Source organism: Cryphonectria parasitica (genome assembly GCF_011745365.1).
Source record: "Cryphonectria parasitica EP155 unplaced genomic scaffold M406scaffold_5, whole genome shotgun sequence".
Lineage (NCBI taxonomy): Eukaryota > Fungi > Ascomycota > Sordariomycetes > Diaporthales > Cryphonectriaceae > Cryphonectria > Cryphonectria parasitica.
This window is the reverse complement of record NW_024468913.1, coordinates 284,822-309,179: the sequence shown is the minus strand read 5'-3', so window position 1 is coordinate 309,179 and position 24,358 is coordinate 284,822. Positions and strand designations below refer to the sequence as shown.

The window sequence follows — 24,358 nt, the reverse complement described above, 5'->3', positions numbered from 1 at the left end:
TTTCTTTTGGATTTCGTCACCAAAATTTGCATCACTCCACCTTAGCAGGGTACATCGGTACATTCAGGATTTGGATAGCTCTAGGAATTGCTGCAAGGGCCGCCACCACGCCACCCGAACGCGCTGCCTGCCGGCGGTGTTGACAGTGCTTTCCATTACTCTTAGTGATTCCCAGTGGAGGCCCCTCCCCCACTACCAGAACGCCCTGATGCTCTGCGGCGAGTCCCGCTAAAGATCCGCTATTATCTCAGCATTTCAGGCTCGACACCTCCGCACCTCAGTAATTGGACATTGGATCGATGATTCTTCCCCGCAACAACCACCACCTCTCTCTTCCAACCCCCGTTTCTCGTCAAACTCCTCCCCGGAATACTACAATCACCACAGCCAAGCCCACAGCGTCGACCGTGCTTGAATGGTGTCTCGGGCCTGCGAACATCCAATGATCAGCGCCAGCAGTCGATCCTCACCATTCTTCCGAGTGCTCAAGATGGCCTTCGCGGATGCTGCATTCTGAGGGTGGCCATCCACTCGTTAAACTTGTCTCCACTTGACGATGGGATGGTCCACCCTCTTGAGTTCTACTCTCACTTGTGCCGTCTATCATTGTTGATTCACAAAGTATTCTTTGGCGACGTGAAGAGCAGGAGCTGAGCCCAACGACGAGCGAATACCACATACTCGGCCATTCAGACTTCAAGTCCAACAACAAGCCCACCCTCGAAATTACCGAACCATCGCCACATCACGCGATCCATTCGTGAACCACCCATTTCGAGTCCTACCACGCACGATATTCGACATTGCGCCTCTATACCGAGCATTACTTTCGATCTTCAGATTCAAAGACAAGCACACGATTGGATTTGGCTGGGACGGCTTCGATCTATCGTGCTTCACTTTTGCAGCCATTAGTCATGGCTCGTCGACCGTCGAAAGGCTCCCGTGCCAAGGGTGCTGGTTCATCCCCGACCCCGATCGCATCCGCCCACAAGTCGACTCATGCCTCTGATGCCGAACCAGGCCCTAACGACGGTATCAATAGCCTCGACATTGCGAGCCTGACCCTTGACGTCCCTTTAAAGCCCGTTGTACATAGCAGGAAGAAGATCCCTCCTTTCCGCTTCATGGACTTGCCCTCGGAACTGCGTGTCAAGATCTACGAACACTACTTCGACGACATCAACGGTGTCATTGATCTTCAGCCTGGAAACTATTTTGAAATTCACAGGAAACTCAGAATATTGCGAGTCTGCCGTACTGTTTATCACGAGGCTTCCCATGTCTTCTACGGCACTAAGACCTTCCGTATTTTTCCCATTGACGGCCGCCACGTCAAGACCAAGAAGGGACTCCTGGCCTGCATCAAGCCCCAGTGTCGTAGCAAAATGACGACCCTGGAGCTACGACTAGGTCCAGGTTGGGCCAGGCCGTACCGCAGCTGGGTCGTGAACGACATGCTCGGCCTCCAAGATTGTGTTAATGTGCGCTGCTTACATGTGTACATCGAGATCGACCCCAGTGATAACATCTTCAACGGCTGGCGCAAGTCTCCTGGCTACTACGAGAAGTTCTGCCGGGATCTCTTGAACGATATCCTCGGGGGCCTGCCAAATGTCAACAAGGTGCAGTTCGATGCACACAGCCCGGTCAAGAAGTCTGGCGACATGACCCAGGGCCTGCTGGAGACTGCCAGGGCCAACGGATGTACTATCTGCTGGGGCCCAGTGAGGGGTTGGACGGATGGAGATGATGATGAAGACGATGTGCCGGAGCAGCTCTGGCCTACCTCGGTCACCTGGAATGCGACCAGCACACCAAACACTGCCATCGCACAGGATGTTGTCGCATAGTATTGAAGTTATTTTGGCATAGGCGTCTTCGAGTTGGAGTTATATAGGACCAGGGCTGCATTTTACGGATGGACCAAGGCTCCGGGGTTTGTTATTTGTACTGTATATAAGGGATGAGGGCTCCAGTCGGGCCAGCTGGGGCGTTGTCTCCTCCCCTTTTTCATAAGCCACTGGCGGCTCGTCTGGTCCCGCAGCGATGATTGAACGACAATTTCGGCTTCTTCTCTTGTCTTCTGATCTCTTCGCAATTAGGTCTGCTCTCACCGTCCGTTGATGGGGAAGTAATTGCAGATTGCCAAAGCAATTTATTAGCACACTGATGTCTCTCGATAATAAGCACCACTTCACTGCAAATGCTTAGATCATAGGCGATTGACGAAATCCCCAAGTGCAACAAGTGATTCATATCCTCAGCACGCCACAGCAGACCTCGCCTGCTCCCGATACGTCTCGAAATCTACCAGACTCACGACTCTAGAAATCTTGCCTTCTACAAACCAGTAGAACACGATCTCCCCAAACCGAACTTCCCTTCCCGTCCCGTCCACCCCAGCGAACTCCCCAACTGATCTGCCCGTAAAGTTCAACAGCGCAGCCACCATGCCCCTCTCCTCATCTACCACGAGACCGTCGATGGCGAACGTGATGTCCCGGATCGCAGCCTGAGCGTCCGTCATGAGTCGCTGGTAGGTGGCCAGAGGGAGGGCCTTGCCGTTGTGAATCACAGTGGGATGGCAGAACGTCGGCAGGCTGGTGGTCATCTGGCGGGCGTTGATGGCGGATACATAGGACCGGTATGTCTCGACGAGGCTGCTGCTGCTGCTGCTGCTGCTGTTCCTGCCGTGTTGGCCTGCTGGAAAAGCTGGGATGGTTGCGGCGCGTTCTACTGCTGCGGCGGGTTGGGGAAGGTGGGAGTGGAGGGTTTCTGTGTCGAGGATGATCTCAGAGCGGGTGATCCTGGTGGCGCTGCTGGAAGACCAGATGAAGCCGTGCGCTGCAACCTCGATGGGGGGCGAGGCGGCCTCGTCGCCTGGCTGAGGGGTTGCTGCTTTGCGGATGGTGAGAATCACTCGTGCTGCGAGGAGTGGTGAATCGGCAGTGGCGTTGTCAATGTTCTTGAGAGCGATGTCTACTGAGGAACTGAGGATGATGTACTCCGTTCCATTGATATGAACCGGCTGTGTCGAGGTCGGTGGTGTTGCGATGTTTGAATCGTCTATTCCCCCTGCGCTTTTGAGAAGGTTCAGGATGGTGGAGCGGAGGGCTGGATCCATAACTTATTTACTAGACTCATCTAACTAATTAGCTGCGAAGATGTGATGTCTTGTATTTGATTTGGATGTTGATGAAGGGGAGAGGGAAAAACTATCACCAAGTCTTCCGTTATCACCACAACATTATCTCGTCAATTGCCAACGGCTGTTTGCTTGGTGAATATTACTATGCGAGTGGCGTTGTATGGCCGGGGCGGACCGACCGTGCGTCTCCCACGCCCTTCCGGAGGCGGGGTTCTTCATTGACAGTCGTTCACTTGGCAAAAATGTGCGTCATTGCGCCCTTTCCGTATACTGTATCCTGGATAGAAAAAGATCATACGCAAGGTACAGAGTCTATCAGGAATTGATCAAGTTGCGAGAAATTGAGCAACCAGACAAGGTTCAATTTCTCAATGTCAGGAGTAGTTCAAAATCGGCATAGATGTCGATATTGCTGCTGAATTAAGTGAATCTGAGACACAAGACGAAAAGTTAAGTAATACGGGCTGAAATACACGTTCACATTGCTCGGGATTAGTGCGTCGAAGCAAGCAGAAATTCATATGCAACGTTCTATGATTGAGGAGAGACTCAGCAAAACAGTACAGGTTGGCTATGGAATGCAGACGTGCAATTATTTGGTGTGCCCTCAGTCAGGCACTCACCAATTTCAGCCTACTATGAACTCACTAAATAATTCCCTATGGGCTCCGGCGTCATCGTTGACATTTAAATATAACTTTGTCACACGCCAATGCTCAATATCGTCTGGTAAGTAAAGGCATTGTGTCACGACCGGCCCGTGAAATATCAGGCCGCGCGTGACGGCGGCAAAATGTCGTTGCGCCATCCGGGAAGCTTGAGATGATTTAAGATTTAACGCTTGCACTCAGCCTCTCGAGTAGATCCGATCTTGCCGAGAAACATCGGAGCTGTGCATGACGAGTGTGTTCTTTTTCAACTGCGGTTCTGATACGCGAGCCCCACAAGTTGCGCATCTGAAACCAACCCACGGCCTTGCACCAATGCCGTCTCAAGTTATCCCGAATAGCGACATGAGGAGCCATCGTCCCTGGACTCTCCTGGAGACTCTGATTCGTCCCGCACGTGCATGTAGTCGAGCGCTTGTTTTGCATCCCGACTTTTCCAGAGCGGGTAGACACCAAATTTAGAAGAAACCTGGGGCCGTGTGCAGAGGCAAATGTTTGTATCAGTAGCGAGCGGTAAGCCGCTGGGCATGCAGGAGGTTGGTCTCATAGCCCTGGCGACGGCACCTCGTCCGATGAACAATGTCTCCTCTCTGCTCTTGGACGCGTGGACGGGACCCTTCTCTTGTTTCTTCGATGGCGCAGCTCCGTGACATATTTGGTCAAAAATGAGTGAGTATTCTCCTGAGAGACTCAATAAGACCGGTCAGTCTCCGCAGTGATGGTCTCGTCGGCGTGAGTGACTTCTCTTTCTCCTCCTCTTTTTGTTCTTCTTCACGTTGTCCATTCGGTCACCCTGGATCTGGCCATCCATCAAATACAATTTTATAATTCAAGTATTGCGGCCGGTCTCAGCGCACAATCTTCTACACTACGATCCCTGGTGGAAAACATATCTTCTTCTCACCAGCGGCAGGGCCTCAGCAGTACACTTTTGGGTTGAACCTCAGTTTTCTTATTACCTACGACACCTCTGAGAGGATATTAACAACAACAAAATACGTACCTACGACGGCCTTCATTGACATACGAAATCATGACATCATGTCTTCATCCCCTTCGCAACATGTTCACGGCCGTGTTCCTTCTCCTATCTCACATCACACTAGCGCTGAGCATGCCAACATACCATCTCGCCACGCGGGAGACCAAGAACAACGCAGTCCACGACGCTCATAGCTACAGCAAGAGGGCCATCAACCTTAGCAGCATCAAAAGCACCCTTGCCGGAGGAGCCGCTGGTCTCGTCATTCTTGCACTTGTCATCGGACTGGGTGCCGCATCTATTGCGATCCTTGGCTCAATTGAATGGGCAGAATTCAGGGGAAAGAACAAGAAGGAGGCACAGAAGGGCGTCGCAAAGGAGAAGGAGGAGTTTGAATCGGACTCGGACTCGGACTCTATCAAGGAGTACAAGGAGAAGGCAGTGCAACAGCCTAGGCTGGAAGAGGCTGTGACCGACGAGAAACCCAGGATGCCCAGTATGCCGAAAAGGTCGCGTTTGTCATTAAAGAGTTTCCTGCCCCCCATGGACTTCAACTCTGCATGGGGATCGAACCCCTTTAAGTCATGACCTCAAAGATGTATTACGACTTCAGAGCAATAGAAAATAGAATAATTGTATTTATGACTTGACGAAGTGTTGCAGTTCACAAGATTATTGACCCGACAATTCTTCAGGATGGTTGCTCGTTCTCTCCCTCTTTCCTGTTCTCGCAATCAGTATAACGTAGAATTAGGTTTCTTATTCAACGCTTGATGATAGTATGATTGGGTTCCACTCGCTGAATCAGACATAGCATTTACTTAAGCAGCCTCATCCAGCTCCGTGTAGGCAGGCAAGGCTTCCAATTGCTCAAACTCCCGCATTGATATATCATAACCCAAATGCCTCTTGAGCAACTCATGCGTCACAAACCTCTCTGGACAGTTGCCCTGTGCATCCACAAACGACACATGGTGATTCAGATCACTGATGCGCTTGAGTTCGTTCGCATGTCGATGGTGATGCGGGCATCCATCCACGCCAATCAGGAAAATCGTCACATGCGCCCAGGACAGACCCAGCAGGTCCAGCTCGAACTCATCCATATCCGTAGCCTCGCCGTCAAGCAAAAGTAGCAGCCGCAGCATGCGGGTCTCTGGCCCGGCCTGCCAGCCGTAGACGGGATGGTGTGTCGCAGAGGCGGAATGCTTCTGAAAGTGCAGGTTCTTGACCAGTTGCCAGCCGGTCATGACCCGGGTACCGCCGCCGATGGGGATGTTCCCCCATGTCTCTTCGAAGTTGAGATGGTTCACTGTCCCGATATAGCGAGCGTGGTTGGCGAAGGTGACAAGATCATAACCACGATGGTTGTGGGCGTGGTTGGACATGGCGTCGGTGAAACGACGGATTATGGCTTTGGCAACGTCTGTTCATGATGTCAGCTAGCAATCCTTTTGGTATACAGGTAAATTTGTGGGAGTAATAATGAGCGTCACCTTTGTTTCTCGGCTGATTGCCCGCTACGTATCTCGTGATAGTGTATTCCTCATACACAGGTTTCACCGGGTCAAAGTTCATGGACCCAGAAACATCAAGAAGAATCATGGTATCATCGTCTGGTGTTTCTGGGCGGTCGAATGCCCGAAAGGGCGTCGGCATGACTTGTCTCGAATAGCCATCAGACTTGTGTTGAACATGGCAGACGTCGTTATCAGAAAAGTATACAGGCGGAGGCTCAACTGCTGATGCCATTCGGGCTCGCGCCATGTTCATGGACGAGATGACATCAGGCTTCATCCTAGAGCCTTCGGTTCCCCCGCGATGATTTAGGACCCAGTACAGCCGCTCTTCTGCCGTGTCCTCATAGCCTCGCCAAGCAGGGGTGATGCCTCTCCATCCTGTAGTATGATCAGTACTCAATTATAGATTACTCCTCGAAAATCTCGGCCAGCCAACGGGCGGGACGAAGAAGAGGACGAAGCAAAATAACTGACCTGCCGCAGCATCCACGGTGAATTTTAGGGGATTAGACGCTTTATCCGCCCACGCCACAGGGATTGGCTCGAAGTACCCAGCTCTGAGAAGATGCAAGTACTGGATGGGCTGGTGAGCACGAAGACGCGCAATCTTCTCTGCCATTCCCATCTTCTCCTGATATGCGTTCACGATCTGTCTCCACGTCTCGTCGGGCCAACGACCGAATTCCTCTGCGACAATCGAGTCTCTCAGAAGCTGTGCCTCCTCGGCTGCTTTCTGCTCAGCAGACTTGATGTGAAGAAAGTCCTTGGCTCGCTTTAGTTTTGACACATGCCCACCAGGAGCAGGCTCCTCTCCCGTCTGGGTACTCAAAGGGCCGTCGTCATCCCATATACTCTTCCTTGGCTCCTTTGCATTAATCTCGCTCTGCGCCTGTCGATTCAGTGATTCGTTGAGCCTCAGGGTTTGCTGAATCGCCTGCGTGTGATACTTCGGAATCGGTCTCAACCCACCTGCCCAGAACGACGCAGCAGAGGGCCCATACCCACCAATCCGATTCCGATTGGAAAAGTAACCATATGGAGAGACGACATTAAAACGATAGGGATTTCTGAAGCTCAGCGTCTGCTTGTTGTCGGTGTACGCTTTCTCACCAGGATACATGACCGCCCTTGACCATATGTCTTGGACATAGTAGCGAGCCATCTTGCGCCTCGTGTACTGGCATGACTGGCACGTGCAGTAGAGCTCTGTATCGTGCTCTGGCGGCTCGAGGTCTGAGTTCCAGATGTTGTAGTGGCGCTGGACGTTCTGAAGGAGCAGCTGCATTTCTTGCTGTTTGGGGGGGGGGGGGGTTAGTCAAGCAAGCGTGTGGAGTGGGAGATTGGGAGCTGTCGCACCTCGTCTCTTGCGCGTATCTCTGCTGCCGCGATGACTGCATTCCTGTGTTGATAGATTGGGGTGCTTTCTGCGTAGGATGGTGGCGCTGCTCCTCGAGACTTGGCCATATTATCTTGTGCTTTTAAGGTAGACATGTTTACTGCTTTGAAATTGGTGATGTTAGTTATTCAAGCGAATAATTACCACAACGAGAACAGTATATATGGCCATTCACTTGACTTGCGTGATATTTCGCTGCAGGATGCTGACACTTTGCGCCAAAAGTTCACATGCGGTATTTGATGTATCCCGGTTTCAGCCGTAAGATAAATATGGACGTCAGATACGAGATGTCAGGTGCCCGTGGCGACGTGCATATGGCGCCACGCCGACAGCCTTGGAACGCGACTCTGGGACGAGTCGGTAAGGGAAGCACTATGGTAGGAGTGAAAAGTGTGTTTATTCTGTAAAGGTCGTCTGGTTCAGTGATGTCGCAGCTGGCAGTAGCTTCAAGTTTGAATCTTGAAGAGAAGAAAAGGGAAGATTGCTGCTGAGGGGGCCGATGAGCCCCTTTCAACAAGAGTTAGTGTATTTGGACTAAAACGGACAAGTGGGAAACACTGCCGCGCTCCCGTGATATGCTTCAGGGCTCTTACGTGGCTGGCTGGTCGTAATATTTTCAATGAAGAACGCTATACAACTCACGAAGTCCTCATCGTATTTTGAAGGAAACCAAAGGTGATGGAACTTTCTTGGAATTGAGAAAAAAGTTCATCAGTATCAAGTTCCACAAACTAACCCATGTAATTGTTGACATCGGGGAGCTTTGTATTTATATTGCAGAATTATTTGATGGCCCCAATACCTGTGCTCACACTATTCAGCCAGATGTTGGGCGGGGGGGAGGAGGGGTTGAGCATCTCCTAGAAGATTGCTTTAATTACTGCAGAAATTACCTCAAGGCTCGTAACGGGAGAGACTCAGGCGACCTCATGCCCCATCCACTATTCATGAATATAGCCTCTTATGTGTGAGATGCTGTAAAACTGGGCCATATGGACCCTAACCCTCACTCTGTTCACTATATGAATCAAGTACAGTCCTGATGTGTCCATATAGATGGTTTTCCTTGAGCTCAATCAGATCCGTTTTCAGCACCAACTTGCCACTTCGACGTTCCTCAGATTTCAGCCTCGTCTTAGTTGCTTAGCTATATGATATCAGCATTTCTAACCTCCCTTTTAAATGTTCATCCTTCTCGAGCTCGTGTATTTCTTACGCTAGCGCTGTCCGACCTGGTTGCAACACTTGAGTAGAAAACAGGGTTTTGAGTCTTGCATTATACCGGATGTCTGGCATGATGCTGTTGCGCCCAAATCTATTCGGGCCCCAGAATACCAGTGTCCGCTTAGGCACTACGAAAGGAAAAGTCTCATCAAACAATAAGGTAATAAAGAGGTGAGCATCTTCATCATATTGGTCTGGCGGCTTTTAGTGCTGTCCAATTTTACTATGAGGTGACGACTCTGATCCTGACTGGAATTCTTTTCTTCGCACTGCACGTCAACATGTTCGTTGCCATGCAAGTATTGCGAGTGACACAACCCCATGGCAATAACAGTCTCTCAACTAGCCAGATACAAATATTGGCCAATGATATGGATATATCTTTTCACGTCTCCTTTGATCTAGCTCTCGAACAGAAGAGGCATACCAGGTTATTCCTTTGATGACAACGCTTGCATCTGTTGCTTAAGAGAATACAACAATTGATATTTATCATGCAAAAATGAGTTTATTGAGCGAAACGAACCTCTGGAGGGAACTTCAGCCCTACCAAAGACTATATTTCGGGTCTAGGTCGAAGGTTCTGGCACAATAGACAAATACCCAGCAATGACAGTCCCGCAGCTCGAATACAAGATTCACAGCAGACCACTTCTCTATGCGGTCAAAACCGCCCCTAATCGAAACAGGGAGCGAAGATGATGCCACGACCGTGGCCTCGCTTCTAGAGTACTGGTACTTAGGCTGTAGCATGAGTTGGAACATTTGACATCCCTTAGGACACTTTCTCCGCCCAGAGAGGCCAGAATAGACGGACGTCTGCCCATTTCTAGACAAGACAGCGAAAGCCAGTCACCATTGCGCTCACAAGTGGGGGGCCGAATTACCAGACGCCAACGGCGAGGCTCAGGTGCTGCGTTAAGGTTCTGCTCATGGACAGGCCTAAGCCACATTTGTTGATAATACCCTCCCAATTTGCGTGCTGAATAACTATAAGAGCCTATCCAACCCCCTGTGATGCAAATTTACGCATATTGATTTGATGTCTTTCTTTCTTCTGTCTTTTTTTTTTTTTTGGAGGGCGGGGGAGGGGGGGGGGGGGTACGTGTGTGTGTGTGTGTGTGCGTGGACATGTGTGTGGACATCAGTGGCGACCATATCCCCCCATTCGATAGTGCAATGATTTGATGGTGTTCTTAAATTCGAGCTCTGAGATCTTCTACGCCACAAGACCAGCGATTTCTGAGATATACTGTCAGGCGGAGAAAACTTATCGCTGGATTTGTAAAAACCTCAATATTTCCAACTCCACTGGGCTTTGTAAGAATAGCGGCTCGTATGGTATGATAGCTGTATTACCTACACGCGCTTGAGATTCTTGTCGATTGCTATTTGCCGGGTCCTCTTTAAACTTAATTGGGTAGTCTCGAGCAAGCGCAGAGCTTCATTGTTAATATCCAACCTTAATTGAAGGCTGGACTCAGCTCTGAAGTCGGTCTCGCTCATCTATACGCTAGCTCGTCTTCTCGCATGTAGGCTGTGCAATATCAGGCTCGGACTCGTGGAAGCTGCATAATCTCAGACAAAGGGTCCGAAGAAGCTCGAGATAGCCTTCCCAAACCAAAGCTTTTGATGATGCGTTCTGGCATGACAAAGTCTTGAATGTTAAACAAGCGTGGCTTTTACAGCTTGGCACTGGACTTGGCACGGCTGGACCGTCCAACGCATGCAAATGGTCTAGCGGTCGCTCGCGTATTCGTACATGTTCCCGAACACCCCTAAGAAGGCTGAGCCTCTTCAGAATGGGCCTCTCTCATTGGTTGACTATAGTGCAAAAGTGCTTCTGGTAGACGATGTGGAAGTGAATAAGAACCTGGACATTTCCACATAATACATGGAAGGAAAAGAAAGAGAAAGGAGTCTCAAGATACCAATCTCCAAGATCCTCATCTGAAAATTATCATTCTTCCTCTTATTGTCTCTCTGCAGATTTCGAGCATTGAAAAGCAGCCACCAGCGCAATCGGAAGCACGTACCTCATTTCTGTCAACTTTGGAAGGCATTCCTCGACATCAGTTTCGGAGGCACATCCAAATTCCAAACAACGAATACAAAACAACTCAAAAAGAAGGAAAAACATCAAAAGCAGAAAAAATGCTGGCCATGTTCGACTACCGTTACAAGCTTCCCCTCCACTGTGTGGAGCTCTTTCTCATCGTGGCGGTGATAGCCATCAGCGGGGCCCGACTCACGCTCCCAGGCCTGACGAGGACAAGAGCCAACACCATCGCTCTCTCATTTGTGAGTTTCCCTGCCCTCCCGACACAGAGTTCTTGCAGGAAAGAAGGAAAGACATGGATCATCCATGCTGACTTGTGAGGACAAAAACAGTCTGCCAAATCCATCGCCTTCATAGGCTACCAAGTTGTGACCGAACATGTTGCGCAGTTCCGAAGGTGGAAGAGCCTCAAGGCGTATGCGATCATCAACGGCCTGGAAATTGTCTTCTGGGGGGCAGTCGTCTTCCTGCTCATTCAGGCCAATGTGGCTCGCTGTATCGGTACTGGTTGCACTCTCAGCTGGGTCGTGGTTTCGATCTCCATCGTGATGAGGTAGGTCTCTGTTCCAAATAATCCTCACGGGGTGTATAGAAATGCCCCCTATCAAAGCTTGAGCTGACTCTCGAACAACAGCATGCTCTCCTCTTATGCCTTCCTGATCTGCTTTATTGCTTTCCGTGAATCGCGCAAGGAACAGACATATGTCAGCGAAAGCCAGGAGCATGCCATGTCGCAAAGGCGCCCGGTCGCCCCAGAAGCGTGGTCTGGATCCAGTACTTCTGAGTCACTGAGGAAATAAGGCTCGAAACACTATAAAAGACGCTTAAATGATAGACTTGGAGATTTCCATCTTTTCCTTTCTTTATTTTTTTGATTAGCGCGCATCGGAATAGAGTGGATCGATTGGCGTTCTCGGTGCTGCGAAGGTCAGAAGAAACCTGGGAGCACGAGTTACGACATTGGGTATTTGTCAAGTATTTAGAATTTAGAAGCATGGTTTGAACGTTTAGTTGCCAAAAAGCTTGTTAATTTAAGTACTTTACTGCATCCTTGGCATTGTATTGCCGCTAACCCGAGACGTTATCATGCTCGTAACCTTATGAACTTAGACCACCCTAAGCCTGAGAAAGGTCTCCATACTATTCTTTTTGTTCTTTCGGTGAGACTCTAGTGCTATTTCAACTATTCCTCAGTCGAAAAGCCTAGCGAAGAAAGGGTAAAAGGGAAAAGGTTTAGGGTCCACATCCACGTCCACGGTCCGACAGCGACAGGATGAACGAAGAAGAGCAGGAGTCTCGACAAGAAGCATAGTAGGTGTTCATCTTTGTTCAACACGCAAATCTTGGAATTTTTTCAACACAGAAGACTCTCTATACACTATACACTAGGACTCAATGTCTCAATTCACAAGCATTACCCTTAGACTGGGCCTGCATCACGCGCTTTGAGAACCGCCCCCCCCCCTCCCCCAGCAGCCCCAACATGGGATTTTGGGCTTCCAGTGTCTGCTTCCTGTGAATTGCAATGCGATATCGCCGAGAACATGTTCAATATAATTGATGAAGTGTGAAGCATTGAGAATTGGAATCTAGGAAGGCTCTTATGAAAGAGTACGGCTGGACCGTCTCGGGATATCGTCATCTCGTTCTTTGCTAAAGTCAGCAGGCAATGAATAATTAGGATAAAGCAGAGTGAGAAAGATTGTTTCTCTCGTCCAATCTTGCCCCAGACATTTTATTTTATTTTACACATAGCTGACTCGAAGCTGGTCTTGCTTCCAGAAAACTGTCAGTTGATAGATCAGTCTCGAACATCTTACAGCTTGTCCATGACCTGCACAAGATCGATAAATACACGGCTCTCGGCCTGTCTCCCCCTGCACGAGATCGGCCGAGCCTGGGTGCTCCCCTCGTACTATGGACGGAGTTCGTACCATAGCGCGAAGCAAGCTGCATGAATCCTACAAGCTACCCCGGATTCTCCAACTCAGGAGTGGGTGCAATTCCCCGTCCTCACGCTATCTTCCCCACGAAAGGGTGATGACCTGAAGACAAGGGTTTTGGGCCGCCTCCAAGAACTTCCACCAATGGCCCACGCAACGGCTTGTCCCAATGCACGTTGGGGCTCACCTGGACCCTCGACAAATATTGGGGCCACATCATGAGAGCTCTGCAGGCTCTCTTATTTTGTATGCACGCTCTTGCGGCGTAGTCGGGCCGTCGCTCCTGTCACGCGATCTGGTTGAAGGATGGTCTCGGCCGTTCCCCTCGCATCTGCAGGGCTGCAGCCCCAGAGGTGAGGAGGAGGGAGGAGGAGGAGGAGGAGGAGGCGATGGCTGGATTCTAAATAAGAGGTTCGCGAGACCCGGCATGCTGGGTGTAGACGCGATTGCTACCGTGACATTCGCCGGGACGGATCCCTTGTTGTTTTTTTCTTTCTCTCTTGTCCTCTTGAAAAAGACCAATCCTCGCCCGACGACACACCGCTTGGCCCCACGAGCCATAATCACGGATTCCTCGTCTGGGCAGCTGTGAATACCTGTCTGAAATAATTCTCGAGAGGCAGCCAGCATGGATATTACCCAAAGCAAGGAGTCGGGCCCTCAGCACCTCGACGAGAAGGGGCCCGACACCGATTTCTCGAATTCCAAGTTCATCAATCATGAGGCGGCGCAGGCCACGGCGAACGAGCACAGCTTGACCCTGTGGCAAGCTCTGAGAACGTACAAGAAGGCCGCTTTCTGGTCTGTCTGTGAGTAGCAAAATCCCCCTGCCCCCCTCAGCATCTTGATGCCTTAACAGAAGTTACTTTTTCACTGTCTCCTGATTTGCTCACAAAACATCGTAGTGATCTCCACCACCGTCATCATGGAGGGCTACGACACCCAGCTGCTAGGAAACTTCTGGGGCTACACGGCCTTCCGTAACAAATTCGGCACATACGACGGTCCAGAAAACGGCTACCAAGTGAGCTCTCAGTGGCAGACGGGAATCAACGACATCGGCGCCGTCGGCAACATGATTGGTGCCATGGCAAACGGCTACCTGACAGCCAAGTATGGACACCGCATAGTCCTCATGGCCAGTCTCGTGTGGCTCTCAGCCGCCATCTTTATGTGCTTCTTCGCTCCGAACATCCAAGTCCTGCTCGTGGGTGAGTTCCTCTGCAACATTCCGTGGGGCGTGTTCGCGACGACAGGACCTGCCTATGCTGCTGAGGTCGCACCACTTGCTCTTCGTGGTTACCTCACCGCCTACATCAACTTGTGCTGGTGCATCGGCCAGTTCATCGCTTCCGGTGTCCTCAAGGGCCTCGAGGCCAACACGACACAGTGGTCCTACAAGATCCCCTTCGCCGTCCAGTGGGTCTGGCCTGTACCGCTCTTTATTGCTGCCCTGTTTGCGCCCGAGTCGCCTTGGTACCTGGTCCGGCAAGGGAAGCTAGAGTCGGCCAAGAAGTCCCTGAAGCGCCTATCCCAGCCGGAGGACAACGTCGACTACGACTCCACCATTGCCCTCATGGTGCACACAGACAAGATCGAGAAGGAGGAGCGGGCCGGTGTGTCCTTCGTGGACTGCTTCAGGGGAACAAACCGTCGCCGGACAGAGATCGCCATCATGTGCTTTGTGAGTCAGGTCACCGATGGTGGTGCGCTGGCTTATTCCGGAACCTTCTGTGAGTGGCCTGATTGGCCTGACTTTGGCGCCCCTCGTGTTTGTTCAGCTCAGTCTGCTAATACCGCTCTCAGTCTACGAGCAAGCCGGCCTGAGCACCGATCTCTCCTATGATCTCGGTCTCGTCGGCACCGCCATCGCGTTCATCGGCGTCATCATCTCGTGGCTATACATCTCAAGATGGGGCCGCAGGACCATCTGGCTCGCAGGCTCGTACGCCCTCGTCGCGTGCTTGTTCGCCATTGGCATCATGGCCTCGGTGACACCGCAGACCAGCGGCCTCGGAATCGCTGAGTCGGTTATGTGCATTGTTTGGCTCGGCTCCTACTCGATGAGTGTCGGCCCTATCGTGTACACTATTGTCGCGGAGATCGGCTCGACTCGTCTCAGAACGCAGACTGTCGTGCTTGGACGTACCATGTATTACTTTGCCAACCTCATCGGTGGCATCATGGAGCCGTACTTCATGTCGCCCACCGCGTGGAATGCCAAGGGAAAAACTGTGAGTAGCAGCCCTCAAAGGCCTGCCTGGCCTCTCTGTTGCATTGCTTGTTAGGCCCGTTTGCTGACAATACCATCTGTTTGCAGGCCTACTTCTGGGGTAGTCTATACTTGTTGACGACGATATGGGGCTGGTTCCGTCTGCCAGAGACCAAGGACCGCACTTTTGAAGAGATGGACATCATGTTTCAGCGCAATATTCCCTCTCGCAAGTTCGCCACGTACGACATCAACGCTGAGGCTGATGACCGGTTTGTGGAGCACTGAGCGTCTCGGAGGATATTGTGTAGGCACCGGACAGGAGCTGTCAATCAAGAAGTTCTTAATGGAGGACAGAGAGATAGCAAGCAAAATATACTGTATCACACTCATTCACACTAGCGTTGCACAAATCTGCAAGCAGCCTTCCTGAGGACGTCGTGAAAGCAGGTAGCAGTCTGTTGGTCACCGTCCTCACGGATGGATTATATCCTTTGTCCATCGAAGCTCTCATTCGGTAGATTAGTCATGCCTGTCACAAATATCAGCTTTCAGGCTCGATAGCCTTCTGACGACAGAGAACGGATCGATGTGCCTAGCCATGTCCATTTCCACGCATTATTCTTTATTAGACGCGATAATCATGTACCTTAAAGGGCCTATTCTGCAGGCGGAGGTACTATGCAGAACTCTGGCCGCGTGGACGAGGAACGATGGCAGAGTTCAAGAAACAAGTATAAAGAGTTGACTAAACATTTATTCTCCAAATTCACACTTGCAATGGTGCTGACGATATGATGCCAGGCTTGAAAATGATGACTTGCAATTCGTAATCTTTTTCTGAAAAGTCCTTCAGCTATAACGAACTCTGCGATGGACAACGCCTTGTGAAGAAAATACATGACGGTAAGATATGTTCTATCGTGCCTCGCCAAGACCTCGAGGGCAAGTACAGAATGACCGGGCCCATTACTTGGGCGACAGAAGATAGCCTTCATGCGTCAGGTCGGGAGCAACAGCATGCGAGAGATTTCATGGTGAAGGGTCTAGTCTCGATTAGCTTTCGAGGCACGACTCAAGCCATGGAGGGAGGAATTACCAGACTGACTACCCCTAAGAGCATACTTGTCCGCCGTCTATGTCTCCATTTTTCAAACATCATAATCACGCACATTCTCTTAGATCATCCACCTCTTCGTCTCAGAACATAAAGCGAGGGCAGACATGTGGCACGTGTGCCAGTATCTCTACCTGTTCTTGCACTGTGAGAATGGAAATGGGTTGTCTTCCTCAAAGCGGCGCTTCTTGGGGTTAGTCCTGGATTCGGGTTTCAGGCGCGGTTTGGGGTTAGGATCGAAACCAGCTTTGAGGTCAGGCCTGGATCCAGTATCGGTGACAGGTGAATGTTCCTAGATATCCACGTCGTCGCCCTCATCCCCTGCCTCTGGCTTCCCCTTTCCAGTGGCCATCCCTTCCGCAGCGGCCTCCTCCTCATCCTCATCATCATCCGGTGAGAGCTGAGGCCATTGAACCACAAACTCAGGTGGCTTGTCGAGATCATTGGGATCTCGAATGACGAAGGCCACGAGTGATGAATTCTTTAGTCCCTTCTTGACAGGGGTCTCATCGCCCTGGATCTTCAGATCCGTCCATCCTTTCTCACTGTCATTTGGGTCCCGTAGCACACCGTACGAGATGCGTACGTCCTGGTCCGACGACGGCAAGGGCTTGGGAGGCGCGCCAGAGCGGGCGGACAGGCCTTGATTATTGGGATCTCCATTGCGATCTCGGTCACGGATGGCGAAGATCAGCTCGGCGGTTATGTCGGAGAAGGTGGAAAGGGGGCTGACGAGGAGGGAGAAGGTATGTATGCCATATCGCATGCAAAGACAGATTGGCATGTCGGGTGGATCCTGATGTACAGCCTCCCAGGGCGGCTTCAAGAAAGGTTAGCATCGTCGAGAAGGTTTGCGACGTGAGTGCCCTGGGCCTCCAATCGTAGAACGCGTAAAGTGATGTGGAAACGCGTCGCGGCAACTACTGACCATCGTCATCTTGACAGCTGAAAAGGTTGTGCAAGCCTCAAACCGTTAAAACTTGAAGTCGGGATACACCTGGTCCGTTGGTGGAAAATATGTAGAGATAGCGGAAAATATGGACTGAGGTGAGGATGCTGACAATGTTGACGTCCAGCAAGTTCGGGGGTTGAGAAGTTGAGAGAAGTCGACAAAAGGTCCAAGGAGCTTCAGAATGTGCGACCACCGAACGTACCATGGTACCACAACAGTAGGTTCACAGCTTCTAGATACCTGAAAGGTACCGCCTAGGGTTACGTCAGGGTCTGCAGCTTAGCAGGTGGCCCCTGTTCTGCCGAAGCTTAGCTACTTGCCTACTCTGGCAGGCAGTACGAGCATGGATGCTCTAAGTAGGAAAATCCAGCTTCAGAAACCCCATCAAACAACTTTGGGTATCCTCCAGGGCCCAATAACAAGAGACAACACTGCGCCACTCCTTCCCTACCAGACACTACGCCGACTCGGTATCACTGAGCCTCGACCCCCTCGATAACCCTTGGATCTCTCGACGTGACTATCGAGATGTTCAGTCGACCGCCCAAAACCGAAGAGGAGTGGCAGGCCCTCCTTAGCCGGCCGAAACCACCACCGATCTCACGGGAGGAACAAGCGAGACTCGCTCTTGAGAACTCCCGCCTGCACCTGATGGCTCCTACCAGGGTCATCCTCGCCGCCGTGAGCTCATTCGGCGTGGGTGCTGCGCTGGGATTCTCACAGGGCAGCAGAATGGCCGGTCTTCAGTTCCGTGCAGAGCATGCCCATAAGCTGCCTACCACGCCCACCGGGTGGTTCATGTATCACAAGAGCAAGAACTACAACATGGCCAGGGCAAGCGTGAGAGAGGCTGTCCGAATGGGTGCCAAGGTCTCCTTCTGGACCACCGCCATGTTCTCCATCGAGAACCTCTACGACAACTATCGCCAGTCTAATGACTTTGTCAACACTGTCCTGGCGTCCTTGACCGTTGCTGGTGGCTTCAGTGTTTGGAGTATGTCTACTCTGGAGTTCATGCCTCTTGTCTCCCATGTCATTACTGGAGGGCCGTGTCGGGAGCCTCTGCTGACGATCCATCGTGTGAATGTGTATAGATAGGTTCAGCCTCGCCATGACCGCTCGAACGACAAAGACCGCACTCGTCGTTGGCCTCGTCTACGGTGGCATGCAGGATGTTATGGGGGCAGCTCGAGGTCGACACATAGGCTACATTGACTGGTTTCGAAGACGCTTCGGATCTGTTGCTGAGGGGAAAGAGACGACAGCCCCTTGAGGTCCTGGGCACTGGTTGTCTAGACCCGACGCAGCACCGCCCCTGTCTTCTGCTGAACTGGGAAAAACCATCTTTAGGGGATGTTTTCGCGGCCATCATGCACGGTTGTATGCGAGAAGAGCCACTGCCCGATTGTCGGACTTGATTTCTTGTCCTGTCTACGTCGTGGGCTGGACTTATTGTTCGATCCAAGCAGCGGCTTCGGGAGACATGGCAGCATCCAGGCGCCTCCTGCCATCCTTAAGCCTCCTTGAGCCGTTTCCCCACTGGATCTTTGTTACGCTAAGGTTCACTCAAGGACGTGGTGGAACACACAAAGCAGATCTGGGCTATTGGCCATGCTCTGGTTCTACCACCCCCTGGCGAAAGGTCGACAGGCCGCCAGACTAGCGAGGTCAAGCCAGCCCCCGCACATCGGATGTATGCTATGAGTAGCTCCAACGGGATCCACAAAGAGCCGAACTGCACGCCAACCGAACGGGCCAAGCAAGCACGGCCAAGCTAAGATGCTCGCATCCAGCGACCTAAACCGACCACACACATTGCAGGCACGCCTCGATTAGGGACCCCGACGACTTTGGGGTTCCCCTTCCCACATTTCATGCAACGCTATCTCGCATCATCCACGGCCTCGACCTACCACAGTACTGAAGGCTATTCCCCAAAGGCAGCTCCGTACTGTGCCGTGTCACGAGACTATCATGTCGCTGTGTTTGGCGAATAGAGTCTGGCGGGGCTTCTGCTTAAACAATGACAAAATGGAAACAGTTTCATTTGTCAATGGTTTTATTATGTACCTCGAAGCGCTGGTCGACCAACGGCTAGCCACGGCATTCTGAGGAGCAACACGTGCACCCGCGATAAGGACACTAGGGGATCGGCCTTGCTGTAACTTCAACAGTGGCCGTGAATTGAGCACAGCATCCTGCAGGCTCTTGGCCGCAGGCGAGGAGATAGCTAGTCGGAGATCCTGCAACGGCAGGGATGACTGCTACGGTCGACATCGGCCAAAAAGGTCCCGCCACGAGACAACAGACCAGTGTCCCGCCCGCTTGTCATCATCGACACGGTCACCGCCAGGCGTCGTACTGTCGTTGCGATTACCGGAGATAAAGAACATGGCTCCATCAGTCAAAGGCCCAAGGGGGATCTCCTCTTTCCCCTGGCCTAGATTTCGTCTAGGTACAAGTAAGTTGGTTGGCCTCCGACTTCACGAGGTTGGCCAAAGACAATTATATCTACCTCTCTTGTTTCGGTAATTCAATATTCATACTCGCCTTGCAACTTGGGTCTTTCCGATCATTCCGGTTGGTAAAGTTTGTGTGAACCTGTATCATCGTCTGCTGCCTGCTTCTTGTTTTCCTTATCCGTCACTTACACCTTACCCCTCACACACGATGGCTTCAATGCGGCCGCTCTTGACTGCCACCCCGAGGGGGAGGGCGGTTCCTCTTGTGCCTTCCGTCTCGACTCGTGGAAGCACGCCTGCACCTACCAGCACAATCCCAGCTTCATATCTCAAATATCGACCTCTCCGCCAACCCCAGTTTAACTGCATGGCCTCCACAACATCCTCACAGGCACCGCCAGCACCAACACCGACATCTCGTGCCCTACACTCTTCTACGACCACGAGACAGGCTGGAGTGACGCTCAACCACACCGAAAATACCACTCTTCCTCTTCAGCATACCACCGTCGAGTCAATTTCACCGTCACTGTCCCACGGCATGAGGGCCAAAGCACCACTATCTATCCTCCCCCTCCAGACAATTCTTCGCTCTCTGGCTGTGACAACCATCTCTTCATCACCGTTCCTCTTATCACCCTCATTGGCAATTATGAATGTACTGGCGCATACCAACAATGGACTGCTGAACCCGGACCGCAACCCTCTGCTGAAGCTCCTCATCAAATCTACTTTCTACGCCCAATTCTGTGCGGGAGAGAACGCTGCCGAGGTACGCAGCACTGTCGCTCGACTGAAGGGACTGGGTTTCTCAGGCGTGATCCTGGGATATGCGAAGGAGGTGGTGCTCACGGATGCGGAGACTAGAGAGCTGTCAAACTGTGGGGCCGAAAGCAAGGAGCTGGAGGAGCATGTAAAGAGAGAGCTTACACATTGGGCCCAGGGCACGTTGGAGACGGTCAGGCTCGCGGATGAGGGTGATTTTGTTGCACTGAAGTAAGTTTTTTGGAGTGGGAATATTTAGAGGCAACCTGAAGGGCAAACAAGCTGACGATTCCTAAAAACAGGTTCACTGGCGCCGGCCGACAGGCTCTCTGGACCCTTTCCGAGCGCCTTCCACCACCAAAGGCCCTCGCAGATGCCATTGATGAGATCTGCATGCTCGCCGTCTCACGTGGGGTGCGTCTCCTGTTCGATGCGGAGCAGCAGGCAGTTCAGCACGGGATTGATGACTGGACGCTCGAGCACATGCGCAAGTACAACAAGCCCTCCTCGTCATCGTCCGGTCCGGCCAAGGCAGTGATCTACGGCACCTACCAGGCCTATCTGAAGGCCACGCCCTCAGTCCTTGCCTCTCACCTGCACGCCGCACAGCAAGAGGGCTTTACCCTGGGCGTGAAGCTCGTGCGTGGTGCATACCTAGGTTCAGACCCACGACACCTCATCCACGATACCAAGGCCGACACTGACGCGTGCTACAACGGCATCGCGGAGGCGCTGCTCAGGCGCCAGTGGGCTGGCCCCCTGGCGCAATTCGCTCAGAAGGGCGGTGAGAAGTTCCCGGCAGTCAACATGGTCCTCGCCTCGCACAATGCCGACACTGTCCGTAAGGCCCGCAGCGTGCTGGAAGAGGGGCCGACGGAGACGGAAGTCGCATTTGCACAGCTACAGGGGATGGCAGACGAGGTGAGCTGTGAAATCCTTGCCTCCAAGGACGGGGCAGTCACCGCCGAGCATGCGAAGGAGGTATTCAAGCCAAGGGCGTACAAGTACCTCGTCTGGGGATCCACAGGCGAATGTATGAAGTACCTCCTTCGCAGAGCGCAGGAAAATCGCGATGCGGTAGGGAGGACCCAGAGTGGACGGGATGCGATGAAGGCGGAGGTTTGGAGGCGGGTGAAGACAGCATTGGGGGTGACGGCGTAAGGGCTTGACTTGATCATTGGGTAAATGGGGGAACCGGTGTTTAGCGTTATTTCTCTTTTTTTTTTTTTTTGATTGAGGTTCAGATTGATCCTAAGCCCCGAACTTCGTGAGACATGACAGTACCATCAGAAATTGGTAGAAAGAATGATACTCTATAATGACACCAACGTAGAATTTATGTATGACATTTCTCTTTATACACATGACTGTAATTGTATCTTGGACTTCGTTGGCTTATGCCGCTTCTGTCCTCCGTGAGGAGACCGTTCATGAGGGTCTGCAACGAGTATGGATGATGCCAGCCACGACAATACTACTCCGCCACTTTGCTTGACTAAATCATGCGGTCGCCCAGGCCCTTTGAACTTTGCCATACACATGAACGCCGGATGGCTCGGGGGATGCCCCGTCCAAGGACTGAGAAGCGAGCTGAGCCGTCACTTTGCTCGCGGAGCGTCCCCGTGGCATACTTTGGCCTACAGAGCCTCCACCTTCAATGAGCATCTGCTATTCCAGATTTCTTCATCCAGCAGCGCAAGAACAATGGTATTGGTATCAATTGCGGAGCCATGGGCGGGAGACGCGATGGCATGGATCGCAAAAGGCCGCAGCAATGCCTAGGCCTAAGCAAGCGATCCGACGCGTTCTTGTCGCTATTTGCGCAGAGCCGACTGACACACATCTGATGAAGCACAGAAGTGCTCTGTTGGGAAGATCGTCAGGTAGCTGCATTCTCCGCGTTAACACCGTGTAGTATGCTCTGCTCGACGAGATCAAATCACGGTATTGATAGGAGAATCCCTGATTCGATAATTCCCGGCGAGGGATGAGACATTGGCGGTTGGAGGAACTGGGAATGTGTGAATCCAAGACTTGGGGCTGTTCAGACTCCGCGCAAGGCCATAGCGCTGACGATGAGCATCTCGGACTCTTTGAGCTTGCGGGTTTGATCCTTGATAGCGTTCAGAGACGGCGCACCGTTGAGCTTGTAGTATTTGTTGACCTTGAGCCAGTCCGTCGTCTTGGAGATTTCCTCGTCGGTGAAGGGGACTGCTGTTCCTTGCACGGACTCGGAAAGGTGCTGCCAGACCTGTTCGGCGGTGGGCGGGTGAGGTCGCTCGTCGGTAGGAAAGAGAACCTTGACAACGATCATATCTTGAACTTCGGGTGAGATGCCGTAGCGACGATAGGCTTCTGAGATCTAAGGGGGCGAGACTGTCGTTAGAAGAGCACTGCGCAACATTATGCAAAGCTGGGTGTGTCGAGAGAGTTTGGGACTTACGTTGTTGCTGACACTCAGCGCGATGACCGTCTCTGCATGAACATTGGGAGACCGTAGCTTCCCGTCGAGAAGGACGGAGAGAGCCTTGTACGTTGCGGACAGGACATGGAAGCGGGAGACGATGGTCGTGGCGTCGATGAAGGCGTACTCGAAGTCGGGATTGCGGGCGAGGAGCTGCGACTGCAGGAACCCCGCGTTGGATACGTTCCTGAAGAGGGCGACGTGAACGCTGTGCGAGGCTGGCACGTGTTCCAGGGAGACGGCCTCGAGGAGTGCCATAGCAAGGTGGTCTTGGGGATATGCTCCCTCCTTTTCAAAAGGGGCGGTGCCGTGGGTTGTGGTGTTGTGGTCTTTGGAGAGGCAAAAGTTATACAAGGCCCAGGCCTGACGCTGCTGGCGGGGGGATGCGTTCCATGGAGGGGCACGGCACCTGGCAGAGGGGTAACCAGCTGGCTCTTGGTATTTGGCACTTGGCACCTGGGGGCGCACCCCTGCCCACCGGGCGCTACCACAGGCACCATTGCGTCCTGCCAAGATACTTTAACCTAGCTCTGCTTTTGAACCATATGATTAAACTATGTAGAGTGGTCACAGTATGGAGGAAAAGGTGTACTCAACTAAAGCAACTGACTTTAATACTTCAGGATCTTCTGTCTACATGTGTCTCGTCGCTAGTCAGTCCAGTCAGTGGTGCTTCAGCGGTGCTTCCATAGCCTCGCTCTCATTGTGTTTCAGCAGCGCTTACAAAGTGCTCCCCCTTACTCATTGTGTAGTAAAGTACATATGTAACGGACCATCCAGGAACATCAACACTTCTCAGGCATATAATACTAATCCTGGCGTAGAACCAGTCCCTTTCTTGCTCAGTGGCACTTATTTTAGATGCTACATAGCCGAATGCTTACTTCGTATCATGAGTAAATTTCCTTGACGCCATTTAGAAAGTCTGTTGCCCACTGTTCATTGTCCAATCAGATGATCCAGACGATCCAAACCATCGGCGAGCGTATTTGTCAATGCATCCACTATGTGATGCATCAAAGTTTCAATTGCCCAGGGCTCCGATCTTTGGGCGACTTTTGTGTCTTCTACATGATGGTGGGCGGGCTGGCAAGAGAAGTGATGAGACACATATCACGAACTCTAAACACACACTTACTCAAGTACCCAGTAGCTACCAGGGCACCCAGAGTGGGGGCTCACACTTTGCATACTTGTATTTACTCGGCCTGTTTTTTTGATAGATTCTCTGGATATCTACCATGTTCAAGACTTTGGCAAATATTGATCATGAAGTCCGGACTTGCTGCCAGCGAATTTAACAGAGATACAGAATCCACCCTAGAAGACGCAAATACCGAGCCTTGTAATGAGAGCTCTTGCGAACAAATAGGCAAGTGACCAGAAACTGCCTCTAATTAGCTTTTGCGAGGGGCGATCCAAACGAATTCATTTGCCTCG

The 24,358-nt window shown here is 51.8% G+C and overlaps 10 protein-coding genes across 10 annotated transcripts; 6 read left to right on the top strand and 4 right to left on the bottom strand.

Annotated features, from left to right (window-relative positions):
• Positions 1 to 322: 322 nt before the first annotated feature.
• On the top strand, positions 323 to 2,184 carry M406DRAFT_346438 (uncharacterized protein). The gene is made up of 2 exons (XM_040922189.1): positions 323 to 1,793; positions 1,839 to 2,184. The coding sequence occupies exons 1-2, from the start codon at positions 918 to 920 to the stop codon at positions 1,851 to 1,853; spliced, it is 891 nt and encodes a 296-aa protein (XP_040775103.1). The 5' UTR covers positions 323 to 917; the 3' UTR covers positions 1,854 to 2,184.
• A 103-nt stretch (positions 2,185 to 2,287) lies between these two features.
• M406DRAFT_242886 (uncharacterized protein) lies at positions 2,288 to 2,674 on the bottom strand (the record flags this gene model as incomplete). Its single annotated transcript, XM_040916190.1, has 1 exon — positions 2,288 to 2,674. A coding segment is annotated over one exon (387 nt), but the record flags the coding sequence as incomplete, so codon positions are not given.
• Positions 2,675 to 4,882: 2,208 nt separating this feature from the next.
• M406DRAFT_330491 (uncharacterized protein) lies at positions 4,883 to 5,389 on the top strand (the record flags this gene model as incomplete). The annotated part of the gene is made up of 1 exon (XM_040920526.1): positions 4,883 to 5,389. The coding sequence occupies one exon, from the start codon at positions 4,883 to 4,885 to the stop codon at positions 5,387 to 5,389; it is 507 nt and encodes a 168-aa protein (XP_040775101.1).
• Positions 5,390 to 5,622: 233 nt separating this feature from the next.
• M406DRAFT_260777 (uncharacterized protein) lies at positions 5,623 to 7,785 on the bottom strand (the record flags this gene model as incomplete). The annotated part of the gene is made up of 4 exons (XM_040917393.1): positions 5,623 to 6,227; positions 6,298 to 6,699; positions 6,796 to 7,612; positions 7,678 to 7,785. 4 exons carry the CDS (start codon positions 7,783 to 7,785, stop codon positions 5,623 to 5,625), a joined length of 1,932 nt encoding a protein of 643 aa, XP_040775100.1.
• Positions 7,786 to 11,107: 3,322 nt separating this feature from the next.
• On the top strand, positions 11,108 to 11,560 carry M406DRAFT_260275 (uncharacterized protein; the record flags this gene model as incomplete). Its single annotated transcript, XM_040917354.1, has 2 exons — positions 11,108 to 11,245; positions 11,336 to 11,560. The coding sequence occupies 2 exons, from the start codon at positions 11,108 to 11,110 to the stop codon at positions 11,558 to 11,560; spliced, it is 363 nt and encodes a 120-aa protein (XP_040775099.1).
• A 2,014-nt stretch (positions 11,561 to 13,574) lies between these two features.
• M406DRAFT_330488 (sugar transporter) lies at positions 13,575 to 15,446 on the top strand (the record flags this gene model as incomplete). Its single annotated transcript, XM_040920525.1, has 4 exons — positions 13,575 to 13,755; positions 13,852 to 14,679; positions 14,753 to 15,180; positions 15,267 to 15,446. 4 exons carry the CDS (start codon positions 13,575 to 13,577, stop codon positions 15,444 to 15,446), a joined length of 1,617 nt encoding a protein of 538 aa, XP_040775098.1.
• Positions 15,447 to 16,642: 1,196 nt separating this feature from the next.
• M406DRAFT_243845 (uncharacterized protein) lies at positions 16,643 to 17,062 on the bottom strand (the record flags this gene model as incomplete). The annotated part of the gene is made up of 1 exon (XM_040916233.1): positions 16,643 to 17,062. A coding segment is annotated over one exon (420 nt), but the record flags the coding sequence as incomplete, so codon positions are not given.
• Positions 17,063 to 17,408: 346 nt separating this feature from the next.
• Positions 17,409 to 18,971, top strand: M406DRAFT_346436 (uncharacterized protein; the record flags this gene model as incomplete). Its single annotated transcript, XM_040922188.1, has 3 exons — positions 17,409 to 17,444; positions 17,861 to 18,221; positions 18,322 to 18,971. The coding sequence occupies 3 exons, from the start codon at positions 17,409 to 17,411 to the stop codon at positions 18,498 to 18,500; spliced, it is 576 nt and encodes a 191-aa protein (XP_040775096.1). The 3' UTR covers positions 18,501 to 18,971.
• A 1,222-nt stretch (positions 18,972 to 20,193) lies between these two features.
• M406DRAFT_277618 (FAD-linked oxidoreductase) lies at positions 20,194 to 21,775 on the top strand. The gene is made up of 2 exons (XM_040918321.1): positions 20,194 to 20,685; positions 20,757 to 21,775. The coding sequence occupies exons 1-2, from the start codon at positions 20,231 to 20,233 to the stop codon at positions 21,613 to 21,615; spliced, it is 1,314 nt and encodes a 437-aa protein (XP_040775095.1). The 5' UTR covers positions 20,194 to 20,230; the 3' UTR covers positions 21,616 to 21,775.
• A 10-nt stretch (positions 21,776 to 21,785) lies between these two features.
• Positions 21,786 to 23,183, bottom strand: M406DRAFT_322492 (uncharacterized protein). The gene is made up of 2 exons (XM_040919646.1): positions 22,898 to 23,183; positions 21,786 to 22,816 (listed from the first exon to the last, which is right to left on the bottom strand). Exons 1-2 carry the CDS (start codon positions 23,174 to 23,176, stop codon positions 22,499 to 22,501), a joined length of 597 nt encoding a protein of 198 aa, XP_040775094.1. The 5' UTR covers positions 23,177 to 23,183; the 3' UTR covers positions 21,786 to 22,498.
• Between the last annotated feature and the right edge of the window lie 1,175 nt (positions 23,184 to 24,358).